Source organism: Anguilla rostrata, chromosome 2 (genome assembly GCF_018555375.3).
Source record: "Anguilla rostrata isolate EN2019 chromosome 2, ASM1855537v3, whole genome shotgun sequence".
NCBI lineage: Eukaryota > Metazoa > Chordata > Actinopteri > Anguilliformes > Anguillidae > Anguilla > Anguilla rostrata.
Window position 1 is genome coordinate 22679915 of NC_057934.1, and position 27077 is coordinate 22706991.

Genomic DNA, 27077 nt, shown 5'->3' on the forward strand with positions numbered 1-27077 from the left:
TACAGTGATCTGTTAGAGGTGCTACAGAAATTGTAGAGTTTGACTCCAGTCTAGGCCTATTTTCTGACACTAACCAAAAATCTATTCTGGATTTGATTGAACCATCAGGTTTAAACCATGTGAAAATTTGGGTACCAGGATTTTCAGTGTGCCATGCATCTTTCACATTAAACACACTACAAAAATCAAGCAATACAGGATTGTATTGCTTGCTCTATCAAGCCATTCATCCATCACCATATTAAAATCACCTCCAAATATAAAATCTTCAGTAGGATACCTTTGACATAGATCCTTTACAGCCTTTCAGTAAATATCAGTAATCATAGTTTTGTTTTGGTTATGGTTGTTATATCCATATATATTTCCTAGGATCAGAAAGTTATCATTTACTTCAAAGACACAAATTATCCAGTGACCAAAAGTATCCCTGTTAGTGGTTAAAATCTTCCCAGGGAAATTGTTTAAAAGTATAGCAACGCCTGCTGACCTATTTGTACCGTGACAAAAAAGTATTTTGTCTCCCCACTGGTTTGACCAGAATTTTTCATCCATGTCATTAGAATGAGTTTCTTGAAGAAGAAAACATTGTGCTTTTTCATTTTTACAAAACAGGAAGGTTGATTTTCTTTTTATAGAATCTCTTAGACCCCTAGTATTAAGTGAAATATAAGAGAAAGTAGGATTATCTTGTTTGACTGATAAAATTTGAAGTTTTCATGTAAATTTCGGGGCAGTTCAGCGAGAGCTTAGAAGCCGCAGCTTGCCCGGTCCGCCATATCGCCGGAAGTGGTTAGGAAAAGACATAGGACGTAATTTTTTTGACTATTCGGATGCAGCCATAATGTCGTTACTCCGCCATGTTCCCAAGTAAATGATGATGTGCATGCCTTCAGTCAGGGGAGATAACCACGGCGCATTCCAATGACGCATTTGTCCGAGTGACCAATAAAGTCGCTCCCTTCCCTTCACTCCGCCTCCATGTCAAAATCATGCCAAAACCCCAAGCGCGAGAAAAACAGAATCGTAATCGTAAAAAATTAAACCGTACCCGTAAAAAATTAAATCGTAAACGAGCGAGAAAAAACAATTGCAATTTTATTTTTTACATTTGTGAACTTTTTCTTTACAATTCAGAAAAATGTGTTTGATTTTATTTTTTTTGATCGCAAGAAACATTTCCACATCTACGCCTGTGATTTTTTTTTTTTTACGCGTGCAATTTTTTTTTCCTACGCGGACAATACTTTTGGCACTAAATTGATTCCATAGGAATGGGATTAAAGGATGGATAATCATAGTATTTAACCTTCTCTTTATGTTGTTAAAGTAATGGTACTTTTAATATATCTGGTTTGATCAGCTGAAATAATAGTGAATAAAATAGTACTACTATGTGCCAGTACCTTTGCCAGAATCTTTACATATGAGTTAAGCTGACGATATGAGATGCTTAACATTGGTCATTATCTTTTTCAATTAGAAGATAATTCATGATAGTATGTGGGGGGACATTATTACATCTTTAGTGATTCATAGGTCCGTGATTTGTAACTTATGTCTGTCCATCTTTCCTCAGAAATACACAGCCATTGGGGAGCTAGGAAAAGCCACAGATACTCTGGATGCTACAGGGAGTGTCACACAAGAGAAAGCATTTGGTATGATCACATGCTCTCTCCCTAAATATGACCATACAGTGCAATGATGTGCTGTATCCAAACACAACATCCCAAATAAATATATTGCATTTTATTTATATTGCACCTAGTTATCCAACTCAAAGTAGTTAGTGGTACAGCATTAAAAGTAAAAAGGGGTCTTACAACAAAAGAGATTCAAGTCAGTCAACAGTGAAATTAGAACAGTTAACAATCAGACAAAACCAATAAAGCACTGAAAATGCAATTAAAGTAGGAACATTTGGCCTCATTCACCAACTGTTCTTAAGAAGAATTTTCTTCTTAAACCCGACTTACGCAGTTTTCATGAAGATTCTGACATTCACCAATGTTTTCTTATTTGGGATTTGTTCTTAGGTAAGAACAGAATCTACGCACACTGAAAAGCACACTTACGCACATTTGAGTGCTGTAAGTTTGTGCAAAATAATAGGTTATTGCGTTTTCTTCAATTCTACAGTTGTATAATATTATAGGATTTAAATTACAATAATATTTTAATAATTAATAATATTTTTAAATAATTATTTTCATTATTTTACAAAGCATTAAGGTGGCAGGTTCCGCCTCAGAGGGTGGTTGCCTCAGCGGGAGTTCATCTGTAAATAAATGATAAAAATCAAACCATTGTAGTGACTGTAAACTCCTCACAGCTAGACCAATGAGGGTTTGTAGCTGGAGGGGAAGGCACCGCGTGTTTTCCTTTGGCTGGTGTGAGTCAAAACGGAGATGTTAGTTATTTTTCCTCTGTTCGTAAGAACAGGGCACAACTATAATTAAGAATGCACTGGTTCCGTTGCCACGGGTTAGATATGAAGGCGTTGCTTCATATCCCGCTTAAAACTGGCCTGAAACGGATCAGTAGGTCCTAGTCATAATTGTCCCCCTGAGTATTTAAGCGGAATTTTGGCTGAAAAGAAGATAAAATGGATTAGAGTCATGAAGACCACGCAAGTTAAAAATAAGAAGAATTTATTGAACAGGCAGGTAGGTCATTAACTTCAAATTCACAATCAATTATACGGTTTAAATATAGATATACATTAAAAAAAACATAAATATAGAGTAAAAAGTTCTTACCCAGCCTGTTTAGCTACACACGAAATCAGAGTCTGCGCAGTGTGGGAAGTCGATTGCGATCTTCCTTGTCTATCTACACACAGAGCACAGAGCATGTGCAACGTGGGGAAGTCGTTTACGATCTTCCTTGTCCAGCTACACACACAACACAGAGTCTGTGTAGTGTGGGAAGTCGATTACGATCTTCCTCGATTGCTTTGTCTCCCTTCCTTTTAAGCCAAATCCCGCGTTTGGTCTAGGCGGCATTACCATAAATTACCATAAATACCATAAATCATAAATCTCGAATTTCGGCCCCCACCATTTGGAGGCTGCTGTTAGAACAATTAGTGGGGAAATGGGGAAAAGGAGATGATTACCAGAGAGGACATTCCATTGTGTTAGTTTTTTCCTGAGTTTCTGTAACTATGTTTTATTAAATTCTATTTGGTATGAAACATATTTCATTCAATTGCTTGAATTTCCCTGAATACTTCCGTACCAAACATGTCAAGTGGATGTAATATTATGGTGCAGTTGTCATGAAAATACCCTTTTGTTTAACCATTTTACATGCAATCCATGTTATTATTACATAAGGCATAATACAATAATACAATGAAAACATGTGCATGGTTTGTACGGTTTTCCGGGGTTTGTAAATAGGATAAACAGATGGTTTAAAGTCCAGATCCAGGAAATAAATAAAAAGTGTAATGGCAGAGGGGCCCACATAAGGACACTGTGGTACTGTCCCGTGCAGTTGCCCCACCATTTGGCCAGACATTTCACCCTTTATGACCCCAAAACACACACACCCACATCCACAGACAAAGAGACTAGTTCCCCTTATCTTAGTTGTGTCCAGATGGTAACATTCCAGAGAGCCAACGGCTTGCTCACACAACCATAAACAACCAGTCCAGTTCCCCTTATCTCAGTCTTGTCCAGAGGGTAACAGTCCAGAGAGCCAAATGGCCTGCTCATCCAGAGGAAGTCCGAGTAACTTATTGTTTTACCACAGGGCTCTCGGGTCCTTTGAAGTACAGGACGAGTTCCAGCGTGCCGGCTCGTTCAAATGCCAGCCTTTTCTGGGTCCCAGTTTGACTTCCCTCTTACATGACCTTTTATTTTGGGGGGTTCCAATTATGCAATATTTGGTCTATACTGCAAAAGCAAATGTTTAAATTTTGAATACAAACTAAGCACTTCAGTAACATTTTTTAAACACATGGACATGTTGAAGAAGAGAACACTTATTCAGAGGCGTCACTAGGGGGGTGCGGACCGCACCGGGTGACACCATCAGAGGGGGGTGACACCAAAATGAACTGGCAATAAATTTTTTGTGCAGCGACGGGTTTACTGCCAGTTGATCTAATTAGCGGTATTAATGTGACGAGAAGCGCTTTGACGTTTGAATGCATAACACACATTTCCTTGTGCCCACGCCCACCAGCATTTTTTTTTTTGCCTCATATTTGACATTAAACCTTTTTTTTTTACTTCATCAGTTGTGCGCCCTTCTCCGGATACGGTGTTCACTGAACGAGTAATAGCATCCCATGCATCTTTTTTGTGTTATTTCATATCCACTACTGACTACTAAATATGACATGTCGTGCTGTTCACTTCCTGAAGCAATACCTCCACTTCAGAACTACTGAAGATTTTCTTACGTTTGGAGTCCGGTGCTCCATCGTCTTTAGATATTCGTTTGGGCATTATTGACTTCGCTCTCAACTTTTCTTTTCGATTTCTGTGTGTGCACACGGCCCTTCAGTCTCATGCCCGTTTATGGGGATTGGCGGGGCGTTTACCTATGCTAATTAGGAACAACTGGCACGCACTTTCCATTTACGAGGACAATGGGATTCATCATTTTAAGAACACGTGCGAACAATTCTGTGGTTTAAGAACGCGTCGTGAATCTGACGTAGACTTTTCTTAGGAATTTTCTCGAACAAATTTAAGAAAAAACTTATTGGTGAATGAGGCCCATTGTCCTAAAAGGAAGCTGCTCTAGGGATCAAATTCCAATTTAAATGTTTAAAATACGTTAAGCCTTGCATTTTAATAACAATAATGAAAGTCTAATAACATTTTAATATGGGCTTCAGAATATAGAGTTCCAATAACAATCCAAGGTTTGTTGGTGAGGAGGGTTGACAGGAAGTGCAGTCTTAACCCAAGCAAACATTGACCTGAGTGAGATTGGACTTTCTAATTAAATTGGCCTCTCAGTAGTAGTGCAACCACAGTTCAGAGGATGGTCTCCATTTCTTATTGTACTTTTTTGATGCAAAACACCCACAGTGCCATAGATCATTGACATATCGTGGGAGAGATGCCCGAACACACTGAAGTACAGGATTTTCTCTGCCATATCTAATAGGACACACCTGCAGTATGTCTCACCCTCAAGGAAAAATTTATGGATATATTTATGTCAAAATCAGAAGATTTTCTTGAAAAATGCATGGAAGGTTTGTCAGGGTTCCTGTGGGGTCTTAAAAAGTCTTAAATGTAATAATCAGAATTTTAGGCCTTAAAAAGGTCTTAAATGTGATTTTGATAGGCCTTAAAAATGTATTGGATTAGGAAGTTACTTATATGTTGCGATAACTTCTCTGTATCGCGTTAAATTTGTTTGGGGGAAATGTCCGGGCAGCAAAGTAAGAAGTACGGTAATAGCCTATCAGTTCCCCCCCAACAATTCGTATGGAAATAAATCAACATGGAACCAATAATCACTACCTTTGCAGCCCCCGGTGAGAACTTAACGGAGAACACCCAGCTAGCCACTGCGCCTAACAACCAAGCTTGAGCTAGCATCAGTCAGAGCCTGAGGTAGAGAAATTCTGCTAGCGTGTCGCAATCATACGTCTTAAAATCTTTACTTTGGTAACTTTATGGGGAACTATGGGGAAGTGTAAGTTTAACAATATGTGGTAGGAGAAAAGCACGTTTAGTGCTTGGTTGAAACCAGTGGAGACAAATGTTTTTGAAGCCCGCTGCACCCGGCCTATGCAAGAAAACAGTTAAACCAGGAACATTGGGGGTAAAGGCTTTAGAATCGCATGGTCAGTCAGAGAAACACAAGACCCAAGTGAAAAACCAACAACAAACGCCTGCCATCTCTTCCGTGTTTGCCCGGCTTCAGGAGCATCAAGTGTGTCCAATGCAGAGGTCCAATGTAACGTTGTCATAAACTTTTTCCCAACCGTGAAGAATGCCTTACTTGTTTACATTTTGAACAGATGTGGCTCCTGGGTAAATCTATCGTTGCTTTCATCGCAGCACTTTCGACACAAGCAATCTCAGAAGTGCTATCCTAAAATTTCTACTTACCGTGAAAAGTGCCTGACCCTCAATCGTAAAAATGTGTTAACACGGCAACACAATTACATTGAGAAATACTATTTTCGGAAAAAAGCACTATGTTCTGTAACTGAATTTAGATCAAACCCACCATGCACAAAAATATAAAAACGCTTGTCAATCTGTGTATAATGTCATCATAGCGCAGAGTGTTTAAAACCATAAAACCACCCCCTTAATAAAATAAAATAAAAACTGTAGGCTACTCGTTAACTTTAAATATAGGCCAACTAGTCTGATTTTGACAACTTTGTGATTTATCTGGTTCACGTTTTAGTTTATAAAACTCAGAAGTAACTTGAACATCCACTGAGCGCTAGTGTCTTACTACTAGTTAAGCATTTAAGTATAAATTCTGCAGCCTGCTTGAGAATACCTGGTACTATATGTTGCAAAGAAGTATAATCTTAAGTGTATTTTTCTGATGTGTAGGCCTATACTTGTTCAAAAGTGAACGAAGTAGGCTTTCTTATTTTAAGAAAGAATGCTATATTAGTGTGCTTATAAAACTTTATGGGGTCCCTACTTGTCAAAGTTTCTTTATTCAAGTAGTAGGATGATAGGACAGCACCTTATTCCCAAATTCCCCTCCTCAGTTGGTAAGAATTCTTTTAAGAGCTCCAGTCCTATAGGAAAATTCCACAATGCATTATGCTACATCCAGTATGGCCGTGAAATAGGTAAATGCTATTCAAAGTGGTCTTAAAAAGGTCTTAAAAAGTCTTAAATTAAACTTGTTGAAACCTGCAGGAACCCTGGTCTGTGAACTCGCATCAGTTGCAAAAACTGCAGCAGTAAAGCTGCCTGCACCTGTTTTGGAAGAGTTGTATATTAGTGTCCCTCTCCCTTCCAACTTGAGAGAAGGATGTTTACATTAGCATTCTATATTGGGGAGAAAATTGGGAGGGGAATTTGAATTTGAAAGACTCTGGTAAATATTCATCTTTTATTGGGCAACTATGAGTAACAGGAACATTTCTGTTAATTTTGTTTCCTTTTTTGTTATACTAAGTTCTTGTTTGACTGGAAAAAAAGTGCTGTTAAAATGAATACTTGGCAAGGCCCAGCTCCCCTTTCCAACTTCCTCAGCCTTTGCGTCATAGTGACCTTTGACCTCGCGCTTCTGCAGATCACATTACCCGGGAGGAGTTTGAGGAGAAGCTGAAGAAGTTTACAGGTGAAATCATGCAGGTGCCTCCACTGTGAGTTCCACAACTTGCTTTTTTGCCCTCAAGTAATAAAAAACGAAAGCTTGCATTACAAAAACAGTCTCAACAGTTTGCCTCTATTCACTAATGCCCATGGGGTAGTACAGAGGAAATGCCTCTGTCCGTTCTCCTCCACTAGTCCAAGGTATATGTTATAACTGGCTTTCAGACTTAGCATGCTGGATTGTGCCATAACTCAGATTTGTGTTAGAGTGCAGCACATCAGCCAACTAGTACAGATTCTTTTTGGGTCCTGTCACAGAAAGGGACTTATGACTTCATTTAGCCACCGAAGGGGCATACTTTGGCACTATTCAAATACAAAAATATAATTGAGCAAACAAGGCTGGACAGCTGTTTAGAAAGGCTGGTTGATGATGGAAAAAATGATGAATGTTCTAATGCCAGTAGCTGCTGGTTTATTATCAGTTAATTAAACTAGATTAAACTTTTGAAGGTTAATAGCTTCAAATGAGAATTTTGACCATTTAAAAAATACCCTCACCCACGTGCCATATGACCTGATGTATGCCGAACAATCTGAATGTCTGAAGCAGGGTGGTGATGTGTATGTTGAAGTCTGTGTGACCTTTGACCCGGCAGCTATTCAGCTCTGAAGCAGGACGGCCAGCGGCTCTCTGTCCTGCTGAAAAAGGGCCAGAGGGTGGAGGCCAAGCCTGCACGCCCCGTCACTGTGTACAGCCTGTCCCTCCAGGACTTCACCCCCCCACTGTTCACTCTCCGTGAGTTCCGCTTACCGCACATTCTGTTTCATGCACACACCATCATCATCATTGGCGATCACTCGGGGTTCGAGTATGACTGTCCTTCTTCAGGGTCCTTGTCCTGTCATAGTGCGCAGCTTCTTTACAGACTATATTTCTCCAGGTCTCCCTGTTGGTTGCTGTGTCCTCCCAGGGGTTAAGGTCTATGTGGCACTTTTTGATGTTTGCTTTGATGTTATCTTTGTACCTTTTCTTCTGACCTCCTGGGGCACATCATCCTACAAGGAGCTGGGAGTATAGGACTTGTTTTGGCAGGCACGAGGCATACGGATAACATGGCCAGTCCATCTGAGCTGGTGTTGGGCAATGGTGGCAGTGATGGTGGGGATGTTGGCCTCCTCCAGGACGCTGGTGTTGGTGCGTCTGTCCTCCCAGCTGATCTTAAGGATTTAAACACACACACACACTCACGCACACACACAATATGCACTTGTACGTACACATACACACCCTCGTAATAACATAGATATGTTCTCGCACACACACACAAATATACACAAGTACGTACGCATACACACCCTTGTAATAACATAGACATGTACACACACCCACGCTTATGATAACATACATACACTCGTGCACATAGATGAAAAATATACACGTGAATACCCACACACACATCCACATTCACATTCACAATAACATTAGCCTGTGTGCAAATGCTCTCTCTAATAATAATAACCACATGTTCACACACATACACACACACACACACAAACACTCTCTCTAAATTACATACACATGTGCAAACACACAGACTGACACACACTCATAACATATACACACACACACTCATGTACACACTCAAAATAGTGTACAGATGTTCACACACACACACATCCCTATTCACTTGTACAGACAGGGCCATACTGTATGTTGAACGGGCACCCCTATCTCTCTCTTTCTCTTTCTCTCCCTCTGTTTCTCTCTCCCTCCTCCCTCCCTCCCTTTTTTTTCTTGTTCAGCCTGTAACAGCCAGACAGGTACCAGGGCTATTAATATCCTCTTCCACCCTTCTCCACTGTCTGTCTGTAGGAACATTGTTAGTATGACATCTTTATTATTTCTTTAAGGTGTTAATGTAGGTTCTCCTCATCCGAAGAAAGGGCATGAAACATAAATTTGAAAAAGAAGATCAAAATGAATTTAGCCAGAAATCACATGTGCCTCATCCTTATTATGTTTTAAAAAAAGGGTCATTGAAACATCTTATGCAGTTTCTGCACACACAGCTCAAAGACTTTCTTGGACTGATAATCGGAGAGAATGGGTGTAATTGTCTGATGATCTGAGTGAATATGAATCAGTCCCTTGGTATCTGTTCTCTCTCACACAGATGCGTAGATACACTCATTCTTGGGGAACCTAATTTGAATGAGCATCTTTCTGTGTCCAACATGCCCCACCTCTAATCTAACAGACCCCACAGCAGGGACCCTTCCTCTTGTGGAATCACTGAGAATTGACAAACATGCAGAAGGGAAACTGGGCCCATTTGTGGTTGTTTAGGACATGAATTTATACATGTAAAATACACCACTTTGTATAAGGTATACGGGGTGGCAGAGTTCCGTCTACAGGCTGATTTCCGTCAAATGAATTATTTGTTCCGTCAAATTAATTATTTTAATTACTTTTTCCGTTTATTTTATTTATTTTTTTTTTTTACCGCTAATAGATCCTCGTATCCTCATTATGCGCGTAGCTACGTGCAGTTCACTGGAGAGAGTTGACTTGACTCAAGCTGCAGCCATTGGCCAGCAGTTAATTTAAGCAAAATAACTGCACACGCTGTTCACGTGCAAAGAAATACACAGCAGCTTCCCAGATACGTAGTTCATTCCAGCTTGCGGTAATTGTACTACTTGACTAGGTGAGAAATGTCATAAAAGTAGTAAATTAATGTGAAAAATACATGGAAATGTGAATGATCAATTCGTAGATGCTCAGGGTACTGTGGGTTCAAGGCTTTCTGTTAACATTGTCCAATTACTGCCGTTAACTCAAGTTTTCTCGCATGCATAATAATGTTAGTTAGTTAGCAGTAGCTAGTAGATTCCGTATTCCAGTAAAACAACATTTTCATGTTTTGTCCAGTTTGGCTTTATTTTTATTTTTGTATTATCTTTGTCCATTTTGGAGAAGCTGGCTAAATGCTGTGAAATAACCGCGCGTAACGTTAAAGGATACCCAACGAGCACTAGCCGGGATTTCAAGGTTTTCTTCTCCGCTCTTGGTAAAATTAAGCGGGTGTCAAGAGAGGAACGGCAGCAAATTTTAGAAGATTAACGTTAGCTAACAAAAAACAAGAAAACAACACGACGCAGATGGAAATTTACCAATCTAGCTAGCTAGTTTTAGTGAAATAAACTACGGTGTTGCATGAAACTTGATTATTTTTGAATTGCTTCGTGTAACTGTCCAGTTGCATGGAAATTATGTTGCAGGCAACTTGCAACCTGCAACTAGTTGCATGAAGTTGCACCGTGTAAAGCCAGCCTTTGAAGTTGCACCGTGTAAAGCCAGCCTTAGTCACTTAGGCAAGGAGACAACCTAAGTGGCTTTATGCAACGCTCCTAAATGAACCCCTTAGCGTAGGGAAATATTTTGCATAAGGGACAAACTTAAGTTTGAAACTTCAGGTAGTTTATGCAGCCGGGCACTGGCATTTCCCCGTCCGTCCCTCTCCCATTATTGTGTCCGTTAATATTATGAATGCACTGTCGTGTCTAGGAACCGACATACTTCAACGGCAATCGCCAATCTGTAGAAAACAATTTCACGAGGGAAAAGACACAACAGCAGCAAGCTCTTCAGAAAGTTTAGACTTTATTGCACAGGTGCACAAAGCCGGAACAATTCAGCCGAATTGAACCTCGATTGTCAGTTTTGCACACATTTTATACACAAATTGTGCCCCACAACCCCCCTTTAACACATTTCTAAAAATACCAGCCATCTGGTCTTTTTCGGCACAGTAAGGATCTTTTTTGGCCGCGTAAGGATTTTCAGTTTCCTGCTCGTGGGTCAACCTGACTTTCTTGGCACCACAATGATTTTCGGTTCTATGGTGATTTTATCGTATCAATGGTTTTCGGTTCTATGGTAATCTTATCGTAGTGGAAAGTTACCCCAATTTTCCCTTACTCTGTACTTTTCCACTATGCATACACGTCATCGCTTTCTGTATTTTTTCATTACGCATACAAGTTTACAGAGGTATAGCCTCCTGTACTTTTCTACTGTATTCAGGTTACACAGGGGTCACTGTAAAGTATTAGTTTTCTAGCATTTCTATTTGGCACTAATTTTCTGCTGAGTAAGTATGGTTTTTTTAAGCCTTCTGCGTTTGCCTTTTTTCTACAGTGTACACTGTGGTTTCTTGCGTTTCCATAAGCTTAGCTGCAACTACTGATATAGGTTTATTGGATTACATATTGATTATATCAGTATATAGTTATACATGTGATATATTTTTATCATGCAGCATCGAGAGTTTGGAGGAAACAGTCTGATCAAAATTATCCTACAGCACATCTGCATAGTAACAGGTTGGCCATCGTTCACTTTATTGTCTAATCAAAATTATTGTTTCACAAGATATGACAGCCCATCGACATAGCCAGATAAATTTAGCCAATCAGCGTCCTCGAATCTGAGGACGCCAGGTCAGTCATTTTTTACAAAGACTGTTTTGAATTGCACGCTGCCTTCATTGTTTTAAAAAGTCGCAGGAAAATTGCCAGTCGAGGAGTGCACACACTCGTCTGTGCATTGCAAGCAGGTACGCTAGTATCAGTGATTGACTCATTCATTAACGATAATACCTTATTAAAGCCCCCATCTGACTCTTGTAGAAGGTAGTGATTTAATCTGTACTATCATTTAGTGGTACACATATAAATCAAGATAACGAGAGCGTCTATCTGTCTATAATATGAAACCCGTTCGAAACGGCCTTGCTTAGGATTGTTTTGACGTTTAGCTTAGTAGCTAAAGATAAATGATGACTGAATGTAACATGATGCTTAATATCCTGTATGAAACGTCATCTTCGTGAATAACTACTCTGGTTAGATCGCTGTCAGGTTTTCTAACTTTGCTGCACGTTATTACAAGAGTACCAGGCGGTACGATAACGACGCTAACCAGCGAACTAACATTTAGTCAAATGGGGCTCACTGCATTTTCGCAAGCAAATAAACGTGAATAAACGTCATGGATCAAGGTTGAATCACTGTTGAATTTTGTTTTGAATTTGAAAGGATAAGCATTAAACTGTTTATATTGGGTAGGCTATATTAAATTCCTGGATTATTTGATATTCGTTTCCAGTGTTTCCCTTTTTTGTTCCAACCTCTGAGCCGGGTTGTAACAGGTATGAAGTGCTGCTTCAAAACTGCGCCCCCCACCAGAAAAAAAAAAAAGTTCAGTCAAAAATTTTTTTCTCACCAGCACCCATGAGTATAATTTCACATATTTCATATTTTCACACAAAATGTTTTCACATGTAAAAGTTCTTTTGATCGCACTGTTCATATTTGTTTGGGTGTTGGGAATCTTCTCTCGTGTGGAACGAAGTTGAGAAGGGTGAAGTAACACACTGAGGACCACTTTCCAATGAAAAGATTTTAATACGATCCACAAAGGGAGACTCGCCACGGTGCCACAACAAGCGTTCCGTAGGAATCTCGAGACAGTCACAAGTGAGGGTTTAAGTATACTGTTGAGAGGTGTGGTTATTACCATGCGTAAACGTCCCCAGGAAGGAATACACATTCCAACAGACTTCCCCGGGACACCCAAAGGGTCTACTGCCGGGGACACATCTTTGATCTGTGGCTATTGTATATCCTTACAAACAGTGATTGAACTCTATTTGTAGCCATTTACCTCTAACAATGGGTAGCAGTTACAGAGTGTGTGTCTGGGAAGTCACTGTGTGTGAGTGTGGGAATGTGTGTTCAGATGAGGTTAAGACGCAGGAAGGAACTTAATTGTTCGAACCTGTCATGGGTAAGTATGAGTGTAGAAGCATTGTGCGTATGTACATGTAATCTTTATTTGACTTACATATGATTGTGCTGTCTGGGCAGGAATAGTCCTAAGTGTTTAATTTGAAAGCAAAGGAAGGACTGCTACACATTGCTGTAGGATTGATATGTCAGAAGGGGCATGTTTTAACATGCTTGATTTTAACATGAGCTCAGATGGAGAGGTTGAGTGGCCATTTAACGTGAGTTGATGTCATTCAGATGTGTTTTGTTGGATGCCTTGATGTAATCTGTGATGTAATCTCTCTTTTGTCCCAGATATTGAGTGTGGAGGAGGGTTTTATGTCCGGAGTCTGGTAGATGACCTTGGCAGAGGTAGGCTGAAAGTCTTTATTAATTGTGATGCTGTAATTCTACTGTTGAACTCGCGATGCCACTGGCTATACTCCTTCATGTCTATAGTCTGGGAAGCCAAATAGAACATTATGTGATGCACTGTTTAATGATCAGAACATTGGGCTCTCTGGGTTTGTGCCAGGAGCTTATTAATAGCAGAGCTAGTTTTCTCAGTGATTTATTGCAGTGTAGGAAAATAACCTGAAAATGTGCTCTTGGTATTAAAGACTTGCAGTCCTTGGGGTTGTGATAACAGCTTACTGTTCGCATCTCATGGCAGACTGAGTTTGATTCTTAAGCGTAGGACCTCTTCTTGATGTTTGTAGTCTGCAGGCAGGCCTAGGCTATGTTCCAAACTGTATTCTTGTGTTCTATCTAGAGCGGTCTGATTTGGTCTATTGCGCTCTAGATAGAACACAAGTATACAGTTTTGAACATAGCCCAAGTGTGTAGTTTTTCCCAGCCTCCACCACCACGCTCACTGCTCATGGCCGACTATAAAGGGCAGGACGGGTCTTGCTAGGCTCTCCACCCTAAGCAGTTGGGACTACTAGCCCTGTCTATTTTCAATCTGCAGGATGCTATTTGAGCTGCATTCAAACAAAAAACAGAAAAAAAAACTTGTGATGAACCAGAGGGTCCTGCTGTGAAGTGGGGGAAACCCTTCTGGTGACACGTGACATTTTGGCTGATTGTGCTCTACACTGCTGGACTTCCAGCCACAGCCGGCATTGGCATGGTCAGGATTTGATTACTACGGACCCTGGGGTAAAATAATCTCCATATTAATGGAGGCACAGTGTTTGTAAAATAAGACGGCAGAGTTTAACTAAGCAGCATTCCCTGGGACAACAACCGTGTTACAGTGGACGCAAAGGGGTTTTTCTCTTTTATGCAGTTGCCAAGGTACATCTACATTAATTCACTCTAGGGGGCTGAGTTGTTGGCTCCTGGCTGATTAAAGAGACGGTTGTTAAAAGACATCACATCTGTCTGTTCAAATGTCCTGTTTCTTTTACATACAAAAATTACTTTTGCACAGACTCAGTACACGTATTAAGGTGAAGGGAATGGTTATGTGGTTGAGTTTAAAGGATTAACATGGTGGTGAATGTCACACTTGCCAGTTGTCTTCAGGCAACAACAAAACAAATGTGCATAATTCTTTTATTATTCAGTCATTTAAATGTATTTTAAAACTTATTTTTCTAAGCCTAAATTTCCCACTATAAAAGTTCACCCAAACTGTCTGGGCGTGGTAATGAGAACTGTCAGTTAGCTATGATTGACAGACCGTGCCCCGTTACCATAGCTACCTCCATGATACGCGCTCATTTTGAGAGACTGAATTTTCACAAGCTACCTAACTTAGTATATCAAGTATCAATAGATAGCTAAGGTAAGGACGTTGACTTATATCCAATAATAATTTTTGCTAGCTAGCTAGCCAAGTTAAGATAAAAGCACAACTATAACGTCCTTATGAAAGCAAACTAGCTAGCTAACGTTATCGATAACATTACCTTATGAAAGCAAACTATCTAGCTAGCTAACGTTAGCTAGCTAGCTAAATGAATATAACCAGAAATAGTCTAATAGTCCTTAAAAGGCACTCTAATTTAAGTGAACCTAACTTAGTCAAATATTTGCATTGTCTTGCCTGTAGCCAGCGGCGCAAACTATGGGTCACGAGTTAACCATGGGTCCCCAAATATTATTTATAATTAGCTATCACAGCAATCTGACTGACAGAATTAAAAACTCACCTCAAATTTGCAAACATGCCATTGTTTTCATAAGAGGGTCTTCAACGTGCAAATCGACAGTAAACATCATTATTATTATTAGGCAATCAGGAATTAAAGAATTACTACTTTGAATGACACTGTGTATCAGAGGCGAGGCCACGGGTGGGCCTGGGTTGGCCTTGGCCCTCCCATTTAGAAGGCTGGCCCACCCAATCAAAACGTATGATTTTGCATAATTTGAAACGTGTGTAATAAATAATAAATAAATAATTATTTTATAAATGTACCCTATATAAATAATTTAATACTACCAGCAAATTTCCGATAAGTCTAATCTCTTTCTTTCGTTAAAATTATTTTATCGTCTCATCTAGCCTAATATAAATCATCACTTTAAATTCAGGTCGGCATTCTTTTCCTCTATGCCATTGGTGCGTGACATACTAAGGCCCACCCACATATCAACACTTTGCTACTGATGCGAACACTGATAACGTTAACCCTCTGGGGTCTAAGGGTAAAATGAGGCACACTGGTGATTGTGCCATGCTCTGACATTTGTGTAAATTTCATCAACTTTATATGCAGTGATTCCAAAGTGTTTCATATCTCTGTTTTCAGCACAAACTACAATAATATGGCAGCAGTAAGTAGGTCATAATCATATGTGGATTGCAAATTGCTCTAAAAACACACAAACTGTAAACAGTAGTTTTGAACATGCACAGGAATGTTGTAATAAAACACACTAAACAATTGTGATTGTTTGGTCACTGAAATGTGTTCATCAAGGTCTTGGGTATCAAAAGATGACAAAATATTTTAGCAAATCCAATGAGAAATATAAAATAAATTGCTAAAGGTTAGTGTTGTGACTACTATTTTTCAACACCAGGTGAGAATGGGAGGGCAAATGGCCTTTCTGTAATGAATATGCATTGGGTAGGACGACCTGCCAGCTAAGTAGGCTATTCACACCTGGCCGCATGCCTCCCCACCACTAAGACAAAGACTCAGTGAGCCATTTAGAAGACAGAAACAAAGACATCTTTTGATTTTCAGAACATTTATTGAAGCAAACTTTACGCATGGAAGATGAGATGAGACTGGTGTACTCTTGCAACGCTTGGGTGGCCTCTTAGCTAGTGATGAACTAGGCCGTGTTTCCTGATCAGCATCTCTGTAAATATGATAAAAAGAAAATTGTTAGGAAATGTGACATCAAATCAAACTTTATTTATATAGCACATTTCCTTCAACAGGTGAAAATTAAATGTGCTTTACAAAAAAGGGGCAAACCACTAACTAATGAAAACAAAACTTAGGAAATGTGACATGGTTACATCATATACAAACAAAGAACCAAACAAACACAACCAGACGCAGAGAGGTAGCCTATAATTTTGAGAAGCAATGGTTAGAATCGTTCGTATTGTGGGAATTTACAAGCGCGCATATTAGTGAATATTCCTACAAACAATATTCCTACAGAGAATGTAATACAGCACACATTTACAAATAATGCAAGCTATCAACGAAACAACATTAGCTAAACTAAATAAACATTGATATTCCAGCTCAACTACACACAACTCATCAATAATAATGCCTCAATCTGAAGTAGGCTAGGTCTGTTTAGCTAAGTGTTTATTATATTGCTATTTCCAGAATTTACTTACAGTATGCTAATATCGATTGTGCGAGGACATCAGTTTTAGAATCCTAGCCACGCCACGGGCTATTTATTACCAATATGATCGAAAAAAAATACAGTCTACCTGCTACTTCTAACACACAACCAGACGCAGAGAGCCTAGCCTATAATTCTTAGATGCAATAGTTTGAATCGTTCGTAGTGTGGGAATTTACAAACGCGCATATTGCTGGATATTCGTACAAACACAGAGATTGCAATCCAGTACACATATTTACCAATATGATCATAAGAAATATATTACTCATGAAGTTGATCCTCAGCTGGATCAGTTCGCTGTTCGAAATGACACCGCTCTTCATCAATGTCGGCTTCCGGACGGACCATTTTCCAAAATTAAACGAAATGTTTACCTCAAAAGAAGTGAATTAGGCTACACTTTGACATTCTATCCTGCTTTCGCAGGCTTGTCATTTCTCACATGGATCTTGCATCGCCTCTCCCCTACTCTCCTTCTATGGAGAGTAGTTATAATGTTGTTAACATGTGAATGCGATTTGGGCAGACTTCCTGATGAGCGAAATTCACATAGTAATGACTAAGGATTAACGAAGCATACATGGTTTAATTAATCAAATTTAGAACTTTTAAAACAATTCATATCATTTGTCAATGGGCGCATTGGAAAGTCGTGATTCTAAGGTTTCTGTCAATGTTTTTGTTGCGTCTGTATGATAACAACTTGTGAAGTTAATCATCCAAATAGAAACGAAAGTTCATTTAATCTTGCCGAGCTCCGCCGGCGGAGCTCTCGACCCCAGAGGGTTATGGATACGCGAATGCTTTAATGTTAGCTAAACATGATGAAACAAAGCTCAATAAACCAGTACTTTAAAAAGGCCAGATTGGAGGAAGAGAGTACACCTCTCCAGGCTGCCGCAGAACAGCCAACGGTAGCCTGTCAGGATGACGGTGACCACTCTAACGAGACCACTAACATCGTACCGATAACGTACCCGACTGCCGTGGACCCAGCGTCAACTTCAGGGGACGCGGGAGAAGTCCTCCTGTCATCAGTGGAAGAGCCACCAATGCAACCAAAACTGCAAAAGTTTCCAGTGACTACCATAGCCGGAAAACCACGCTCCTTTTCTTCTGGCTGGTACGAGAAATTTCACTGGTTGGAGTACTGTACAGCAAGACATTCTGCCTTCTGTAAACCATGCAGATATTTCCCGGAGATGTTAAACGAGCAAAAATTTACGAAGGATGTATTTAGAAACTGGAAACATCTGAGGCTAGTAAAGGCCATCAAAATGCACAAACCAGACTGATTGCATACAGACAGAGCCATCAAATTGAGGGCTGAGGGACAATTGTGAATCAATTAAACAGAGACAAGGTGAATGCATCATTTGTTGAAAGAAATCGCGAGCACATTAAAGTGGTGCTTGATGTGGTGATGTTTTGTGCAAAGCAGGATATTCCATTGCGCAGGCACACCGACACTGATGCAAATAAAGGCAATTTCTTAGAACTTTTTCATATGCTATCAAAGTACAATCCAGAGATTGAAAGTCGCCTTGATCAGCTGCCTAAAAATGCCAATGTTAAGCTCAGACATACAAACCAAACTACTCAAATCAGCTGCTTCCCTTCTTCTACAGAAGATAAAAAAGGATTTGCATGCTACACCCAACACCTATTACGCCATCATGGCAGATGAGTGTAAAGATCTGTCGAATAAGGAACTTGTTGCTGTGTGCCTTCGGTATGTGCAAAGTGGACAAATCAAGGAACGGGCGGTTGGATTTTTGGATACGAGCGACATGGCCGCCAATGGAAAGTGTTAGCACCATTCGACTTGGATCCCTCATTGTGCATAGGATTTGGTTTTGACGGTGCCTCTGTGATGTCGGGGAGCCAAGGAGGAGTGCAAGTGATCCTTAGACGCGTGGTTTTCACAATGCAGTGTATGTGCACTGCAATGCACAGTCTGAATCTAGTTCTTTGCATTGTTGCAAAAGTATACGGACATGTGAATACATTTTTTGAGACACTGAACAGTATACACAGATTTATGACTGGGAGCAACCGCCATGCACGGTTTATGGAGATTCAGAAGGAGCTACATCCAGATCGGCAGGGCTTGGAGCTGGAGCTGTCAGTAGACACAAGGTGGGGCTCCAAGTCGGGGTCAGTTAGTAAGGTCTTAGCACTGCTTGATGCGATTTTAGAGACACTCGCTGAATGTTCTGATAGCAACAGTGGGCCGACTAAACTACACGCAGAATCTCTTCAGGAACAGATTCAGACAAAAAAGTTTCTGTTTCTATTGGTGACATTTGGAATGCTTTTTGATGTGAGTGATTTTGCAACAAAAGGACTGCAGTCATCTACTCTATCTGTCACAGACTGAATTCATTTGATTGAGGGCTTTAAATCAAATTTCAAGCAGTTTAGGGACAATACACAACATGACTTCGATAAAGTACTCAGATTAACTGAGGACTCAATGGAGAAACATGATATCAGCAAGTGGGATGTCACTGCCAGCCGAAAGAGGAAGCTGCCTGCGTCTGTGGTCACAAGCTCATTGGGGAAATCTGTCGGAATTAAAACCAATGAAGATTTGAGGCATCTGTGGAATGAGGTGTTGGATCGTCAAATCGTGGAGCTGAACAGCCGTTTTCAAGAGGACACTTATGGTGCTTCTCCACTACCGTGCCGTGTCGAGCCGCAATCCGTGCTCCCGCTTTGTTTTGCTTTCTCCACTGCTAACTGACCCGTGCCGATCGCAAGTACCCGTGGAGATTTTAGCTCCTGCTCTGGTGTAGGTACCAAAGGTATTATCCATGCTGCAGTTCGATACTGCAGACCGTTGATTGGTCAATGGAAATAGTCACAAATACGACATCCCATGTTCATGTTTGTTCACTGGCAGCAACCGCCATTTTTAAATACCACAACAGCAAATACCACAACAGCAAGAGAGAGTAACGTTAACTAGCGAATTCTACAGTCAATATCTGGGACTAAATAAATATACAACCTTACCATTGGTTTTGCGCCTAGAGATGTCCCTTTTGAGAGTGGTCATATATTGTCTTGGACAATCATTACATTACATTACAGGCATTTGGCAGACGCTCTTATCCAGAGTGACGTACAACAAGGTGTATAACCATAACCAGGAACAAGTATGACGAAACCCCTAGAGAGAAGTACCGGTCCAAGTGCAGGGAACAACCGCATAGTTCAACTTGGACCCTGAAGGTTAAACTGATTAACACTAACAACGAGAACGGCAACAACGCAGTCTATGGAAAAAATACAAGCAGTAGTTAAGACAGTTAATGTACCTAAGTCACCTACGAAACAGCTGCCTAGTTACAACCCTAAGCTTACAGTCATTTACAGGGGGGTAGGGAGGGATGGGGAGAGGTGCAGCCTGAAGAGGTGAGTCTTCAGTCGTCGTTTGAAATGGGTCAGTGTCTCAGCTGTTCTGACCTCCACAGGGAGGTCATTCCACCATCGTGGGGCCAGAACAGACAGGAGACGTGTTCTGGAAGTGCAGGTGCAAAGAGGGGGAGGTGCTAGGCGTCCTGAGGTAGCAGAACGGAGGGATCTGGCTGGCATGTAGGGTTTGAATATCTTGTGGAGGTATGCTGGGGCTGATCCCTTGACTGCCTGGTATGCTAGGACCAATGTTTTAAATTTGATGCAAGCTATAACAGGCAGCCAGTGGAGGGTAGTGAGCAGGGGAGTGACGTGGGAGTGTCTGGGGAGGTTGAAGACCAGATGAGCCGCGGCATTCTGAATGAGTTTCAGGGGTCTGGTGGCAGATGCCGGTAGTCCAGCCAGAAGAGAGTTGCAGTAGTCCAGGCGGGATAGAACCATTGCTTGGACCAGGAGCTGGGTTGAGTAGGTGGTGAGAAAGGGGCGGATACTGCGGATGTTATACAGGAAAAATCTGCATGCCTGCCTTACTGCTGCGATGTTCTTGGAGAGGGACAGCCTGTTGTCCATCACCACTCTGAGATTCTTGGCACAGGGTGATGATGTCACTAAGGTGTCCCCTAGGGAAATGGAAAAGTCGAGGAGGGGAGAGGATAGAGCAGGAATAAAGATTAGCTCCGTCTTTCCCGGGTTGAGCTTCAGGTGGTGATTGTCCATCCAGCTCTGTATGTCCCTCAGGCAAGCGGAGATGCGGGCAGGGACCTGTGTGTCCGATGGGGAGAAGGAGAGAAAGAGTTGAGTGTCGTCGGCATAGGAGTGATAGGACAAGCCATGGGTAGAGATTACAGGGCCAAGGGATCTGGTGTACAAGGAGAAGAGAAGGGGACCGAGGACTGAGCCCTGAGGAACTCCAGTGGCGAGGGGACGGGGTGGTGATACCTTACCCACCCAGGCAACCTGGAAGGAACGGTCAGAGAGTTAGGACTCAATCCAGTCAAGGACTGTGCCGCAGATCCCTTTGCTGCCAGGGAGGACAGGAGGAATAGAGTGCTCCACAGTGTCAAATGCAGCGGAGAGGTCTAGAAGAATCAGGACAGAGGAGAGGGAGGCTGCTCGTGCGGCATGGAGTGACTTACTGACCGAGAGGAGTGCAGTCTCGGTCGAGTGGCCAGGCCTGAAGCCAGACTGGTGGGGATCAAGCAGGTTGTTCTATCGGTTTGTGAAATTACGCGCATTTGTGATGCCTGGGTACCTTCCAAAATTCCAAAAACCTCAATCGGTTTGTGAAATTACGCGCATTTGTGATCTTTCTTTTTTTAAAGTTCTAACCTAAATTTGAGCATTCGAATATTAGTTTTGGATCCCGCGTATTGTAATTAACATGCAGGCTTTAATTTCATGTGGCGAATCATGTTCATGCACGCAAAGTTAACATGCAGGCTTTAATTTCATGTGGCGAATCATGTTCATGCACGCAAAGTTAACATGCAGGCTTTAATTTCATGCGGCGAATCATGTTCATGCACGCAAAGTTCATTTCCTGTGCTAACGTTACTTCCTCTGTCAACAAAAAACGTTCTGCCCTGGACCCAGGGCTATACCCATTAGGCTATAGAAACTGCAGGGGGCTCATTTATAAAATGAACTTGCGTGCATAAGTCAAGTGAAGACCTGATGTGGAGCCACGACCGTTTCCACGGTCAAATCGAGTCATGTTGAAATTTTTTAAATCACTACTTTGACGTGATTTTCTACGCCACAGTTGATCTAAAATACGTTTTGTAAATGAGGCCCCAGATGTAGTAACCTAGTATTAAAGTTCACCGATGTCCTCTATTCTACTGCCCGCTCGTGGAAAATAACACGTAGGCCAGTTTAGAGGGAGCGTCACGTGCATATTGCGCCCGACAATAAGCGGCTTATTTTTGTGAATTATAGGAATATGATATTCGAATATATTCAAACTCTAACTAATTACAAAAGCTAATATTCAAACTCAATTTCATGGCACTTTTGACAGCCTTAGTCTCTATCTACTGAAAAAATGTCATCATTGCTATGCAATATTACTGCTCAAATATTTCGGTTATGTACGTTATTTTTGAAATTGAGTGTCTTTAAATAGGTAGTGGTATTTTATAATGTGGATATTTAGTAGTGTAATAGTTTTTGTGATCCATGCAACAGTGATGACGAGAGTGTTGGAACATTGCCAAAACGTGGTGGACGGTGAAAATTGTTTTCATATCGTCCCATCCCCATACAAGAAAACATATGAGAGTACAGAGTATAGAAATATACATACAAAAGTTAATTATTTCACATTTAGGATGCTTTACTCTGCTTTACTCCTCCCATGACTACTCCTGCCTTCACGGGTCTGTTATGTAATGGAGAAGCACAGCAGGCAACATGGCACGGGTAGGATATGAATGCTTGCCGTTCTGTACTGTGCCGTGCTGGTCAATGGAGAAGCGTCATTACTGCTTCACGCGTGCTGCTGCCGCCTGCCTACCAAGCTCAAACACGTTTGGAGACAGAGAATCAATGAAATTCACGTGATCATTGACCACTATGGTATTGATATTGGTGATGCTGACTGGACAGTGTTCACACAACAGATGAGACGTAAGGCAGATGCTGCTGGAGAGACCTTCCCATCACTCATTGAAGTGCTGGATAACACTCCAGCGGACATCTTCCCAAACATAAACAGAATGATGAGTAATCATCACCTTGCCGATGACATCCAATCAATCTCCGATTGATTATGTAAAGACATATCATAGTAAGTCAGAACTTTTAAAAATATCTTCAGTTTTAAATATGTCAAACTTTATCTCTGGCTCTGTCTGCATAGTCTAATGTTACTAAAGGGGAGGGCACGCCACGTTGTTTAGTAATGTAAATGATGGGGCTACTGGGGAAAGATAAGAACTCTTAGGGTCATAACTTCATAGTGTGAGCTCTGGATGCCAGGGCTGATAACCCATGGTATTAAGGTGTTTGAATGTAGGCCCTTTTTATGTCTTCTAAGTTGCTAAAATGTGTAATTGTAGCTGCTATGGCTGTGTGGTAGCATGCACCTTTTTCACATTCTTTTACATGACATAGTATACAGTGCCCTCCACAAATGTTGGCACCCTTTTAGTTTAATTAAACTACCTTTTGTATACATTTCAATGTTTGCTGGTGGTAGCAGTAGTTGTGTGTGTGTGTGAGGTGAAAATGGAGATTAAAACGGACATTATCTTCATATTGAAAATCCCATAAGAATACTACATAAATGGCTTTAAGGTTTGTGCGATCTCAAATGTTCCATTTCTGGCCTTGCCACTGCTGTATATGCTCCAAAACGCTCACACAGGATAAACGAACACAACAGGGTTGTATCAACTCGGAGATAGCTACAAATCGCTGTTTGATTTTAAAAGTTAATTAGACTGAATGTAACGTTATATAGAGCAGAACCTGGAAGGTAACCGACATGGAGATAACAGACCTGCTTCAACGAATCAAGAGATAGCTGAATGGTGTAGTCATTGAATCACGTGTTAGTTCTGGATTGGAACAAAAACAATCTGTTAAGGGGTATTCTAGGACTGGAACTGTATACCACTCCATTTTAAATATTTTTATTACATCATAGTAAATTCATTAAACAACTTTCCCATGTCTGAATATTTTGCAGTATTTGTCATTATTTGGTGTTGGAAAAAACCCCAATAAATTAATCTCTGGTTTGTTTGATAACTTTAATAAATAACATTCTTTATTTCAAATGTGTAATAATGAAGTTCAAATTTAATTTATATTACATGTCAAGTCAAAGCACAGTAGAAAGAGAATAGCCCTTAAATGGACATTTACATTTCAGTCATTTAGCAGATGCTTTTAATACAAAGCGACTTTCAAGTAGGTGCATGGAAACAAGCCAAGTGATAATATCAAGTCTAGTCAGCAATCTTAGACATTATTTACACAGTGCTACAGTCAAGTGGGTAACTTGTGAGCATAACTAAGTGCAGAAACCTGTTGGGATAAAGGGGGATAAAGACAGTTAGCTAACGTTATCCAAACAGCCAGTTTATAAAAAGTTAAGGTAGTTTTAGCTATTTATCGTTAGTTTATCTAGATAGCTAACGTTAGATAAACGAACAATAAAACGGGTAACGTCAGCTATGACAGTGAGTTAGTTTGCTTGTTAGCTAAGGTTAGCTAACTTATCAGGCATGGAGAAAACGTATGTAACTATATATTACAATGAGAATATAAATGGGTTATACGCAGGAGTTAAATTAGGATTTAGGAGGTGGGTGGACCCTGAGATCCGTTGGGATGTGGGTGAAAAAAGGTACAAACCAATGAATGTCTCAGCTCAAAATAGTTGTGCACATAATTAAGTAATTAAGGAAAACAATGTTTTAAAAAGAATGTATACTACTGATGCAAGCTTTTACATAATATATTTCAAGTTTACTGAGTGTCATTAATGCTGAGAATTTTTTTTACCCACAAAAATAATCGGTCATCCTCCTCTTGTCCTCACTTTCTTCCTCCTTTATCCATCTTTCTTAAACTGGTGAGGCGCAAAACTTTCCTTTAAACTAATCATTGATCTCAAACTGTTTTCCTTAATTTTCAGTGATTAACAAGCATGTAAACATCTGACTAATCAATTGGAAAGGGACACAGCTTCTTCGCATTGTGTTAGGGAGATTAAATGATAAATTGGCGGAATCTTCCCATGATTTACCTTGAGTATTAATCCGCAAAATAGGCTACTCAATACTATCATATATAGCCAGCTCTCCCCAAATAGGCAGTTTTACCGAGTAGCCTAGGCCTTATAGCCTACATTTATTTTCATTTGCAGTACTGAACTGTGCACATTTTTTAATCAACATTATTTGCGGATACGTGCACTTCTTTCTCCACGCTCGTATTCATGGCAAATATCTGCAATGCATAGATTGTAAACAAAATTGAAGTGCAGGTTTTGTTTTTGCTTGTTATTCTGAAAGCTAACACAGTAGATAACAGACTGGTGTATCTTCTTTGTTAAATGTAGACTACTTGGTGATTAAAACAGATTTTTAACAGATAGATTGAATTTATGATTTAATCCCCCTAACATGGTATGAAGACGCTGTGTGTTAGGCTACTTGCCATTTGATTAATCCGATCATTGGCACGCTTGATTATAAAGGAAAATTACTAATGAAAACAGGTTGAGATCAATGATTAGTTTAAAGGAAAGTCTTGTGCCCCACCGATTTTCAGCTCACCAGTCGCCGCTGAATAAAAGGTTATGTATGTGGGAAATATTCAATCCTAGCTTAGCTGCTGACCAGAAACCTGTTTATTTTGCTCAAGCAATCAAAGTTGCCGTTAATAATAGCCGGCGTTCGTGGGGGCTGTTTATTCATCTCTCTTTAAAATGTTGCATAGATGAAATTGCATGTTAATGAAATTACCTACTGCGTCCGCTTCCAGACAATCAAGACAATCTGTGATATTTTTCTTTCTGTGGCAGTCTATATAAACGACTGTCCCTCCTGATTTTTTTTTTCTTCGAATTTTTGATTGGTTGAGCGAGTAACTGGCTAGAGGGAACACATGGACTGGAGCGTACGAAAAATGGACTGGATTGTCATAGTTATTTATATATAACTACTGGTCAAAATTATTTATTTGTTTACCAAAGGTGGGTGGACGCCGTTCACCCGCGTCCACCCCCAATTTAACCCCTGGTTATACGTCATCATTGGTGAGACAGTAATCAATCATGCTCAACATTAGAAAAGTAATGGGGTTGCTTACCATGCTCGATAGATGGTGGAATGGCGCAAAAACAGCAGGACGGTGTGTCCAGTCAGATTTCTTTGCGGGGTGTGGATAGGGGAGTGGTTATGCCCGTGTGACACTAAGAGGAGAACATTCTCAGCCGGTTGAAAATAGGATGATAAATTTAACACGCCTACTTCTCCAAAACTAAAGAACGGACATATTTAATACTGTACTCATCGTGTTTCTTCAATGCCTCTTGTGCAAATAGCACATAAAACCTAGAAAGTGTGACCAACCGCCATGTTAATCCTTTGAAGTTGAAGATCATGGGTATGTATATTGAGTGCAATGTTGAAGCTCATAATTATGTATATGAGTGTAAAGTGGAGAGTATGGCCACATGGATGTTACAGTGCTAGAGTGGTCCCTGAAGCGTGTGGTCGCTAGTTCAAAACAAGTGAGTAGTCATGTTATCATCTTTGGTTGGACCAGATGACATTATATATCTGCGCCTGTGTTGTTAGGCTTATTTTAGCATGTTCTGATCATTAAAACCTTCAAAAAAGTTATTCATAAACCCCATGGGTGTCCATTACAATGTTTTCTAGAATCAGAATACATCATTAGTAACAAGTATCTGAAAACGTGTATAATATTGCAAATAAAACATTAATGGTCAGGAACCATTAGCTGACATTTTTTTATTGATACAAATGAAATTGAGAGTACGGGTAGCTAGCGTCAATGCTAATGAGTCCGACGATCTCCTTGTGCCTGACGCACACTGAGAGTCACCTAGTCTTGTTGTATATTAATATATTGAGCTGAATGAAACTGTTGGATATACAATGCAAGCAAAATGGAAGATAAAGTTTGACTTAAAATAAATAACAGCTGCTGCTAAACAAAGTGCATGTGGTA

At 40.4% G+C, this 27077-nt stretch overlaps 1 protein-coding gene across 1 annotated transcript in view; it reads left to right on the plus strand.

Moving 5' to 3' along the window:
• Positions 1 to 27077, plus strand: part of trub1 (TruB pseudouridine (psi) synthase family member 1) — a 41004-nt gene that overhangs the window by 12363 nt on the left and 1564 nt on the right. Inside the window, exons 4-7 of the mRNA XM_064321324.1 lie at positions 1580 to 1661; positions 7252 to 7324; positions 7934 to 8073; positions 13428 to 13484. Of these exons, the coding sequence (XP_064177394.1) occupies positions 1580 to 1661; positions 7252 to 7324; positions 7934 to 8073; positions 13428 to 13484 (352 nt within the window). The remainder of the gene's footprint in view (positions 1 to 1579; positions 1662 to 7251; positions 7325 to 7933; positions 8074 to 13427; positions 13485 to 27077) is intronic.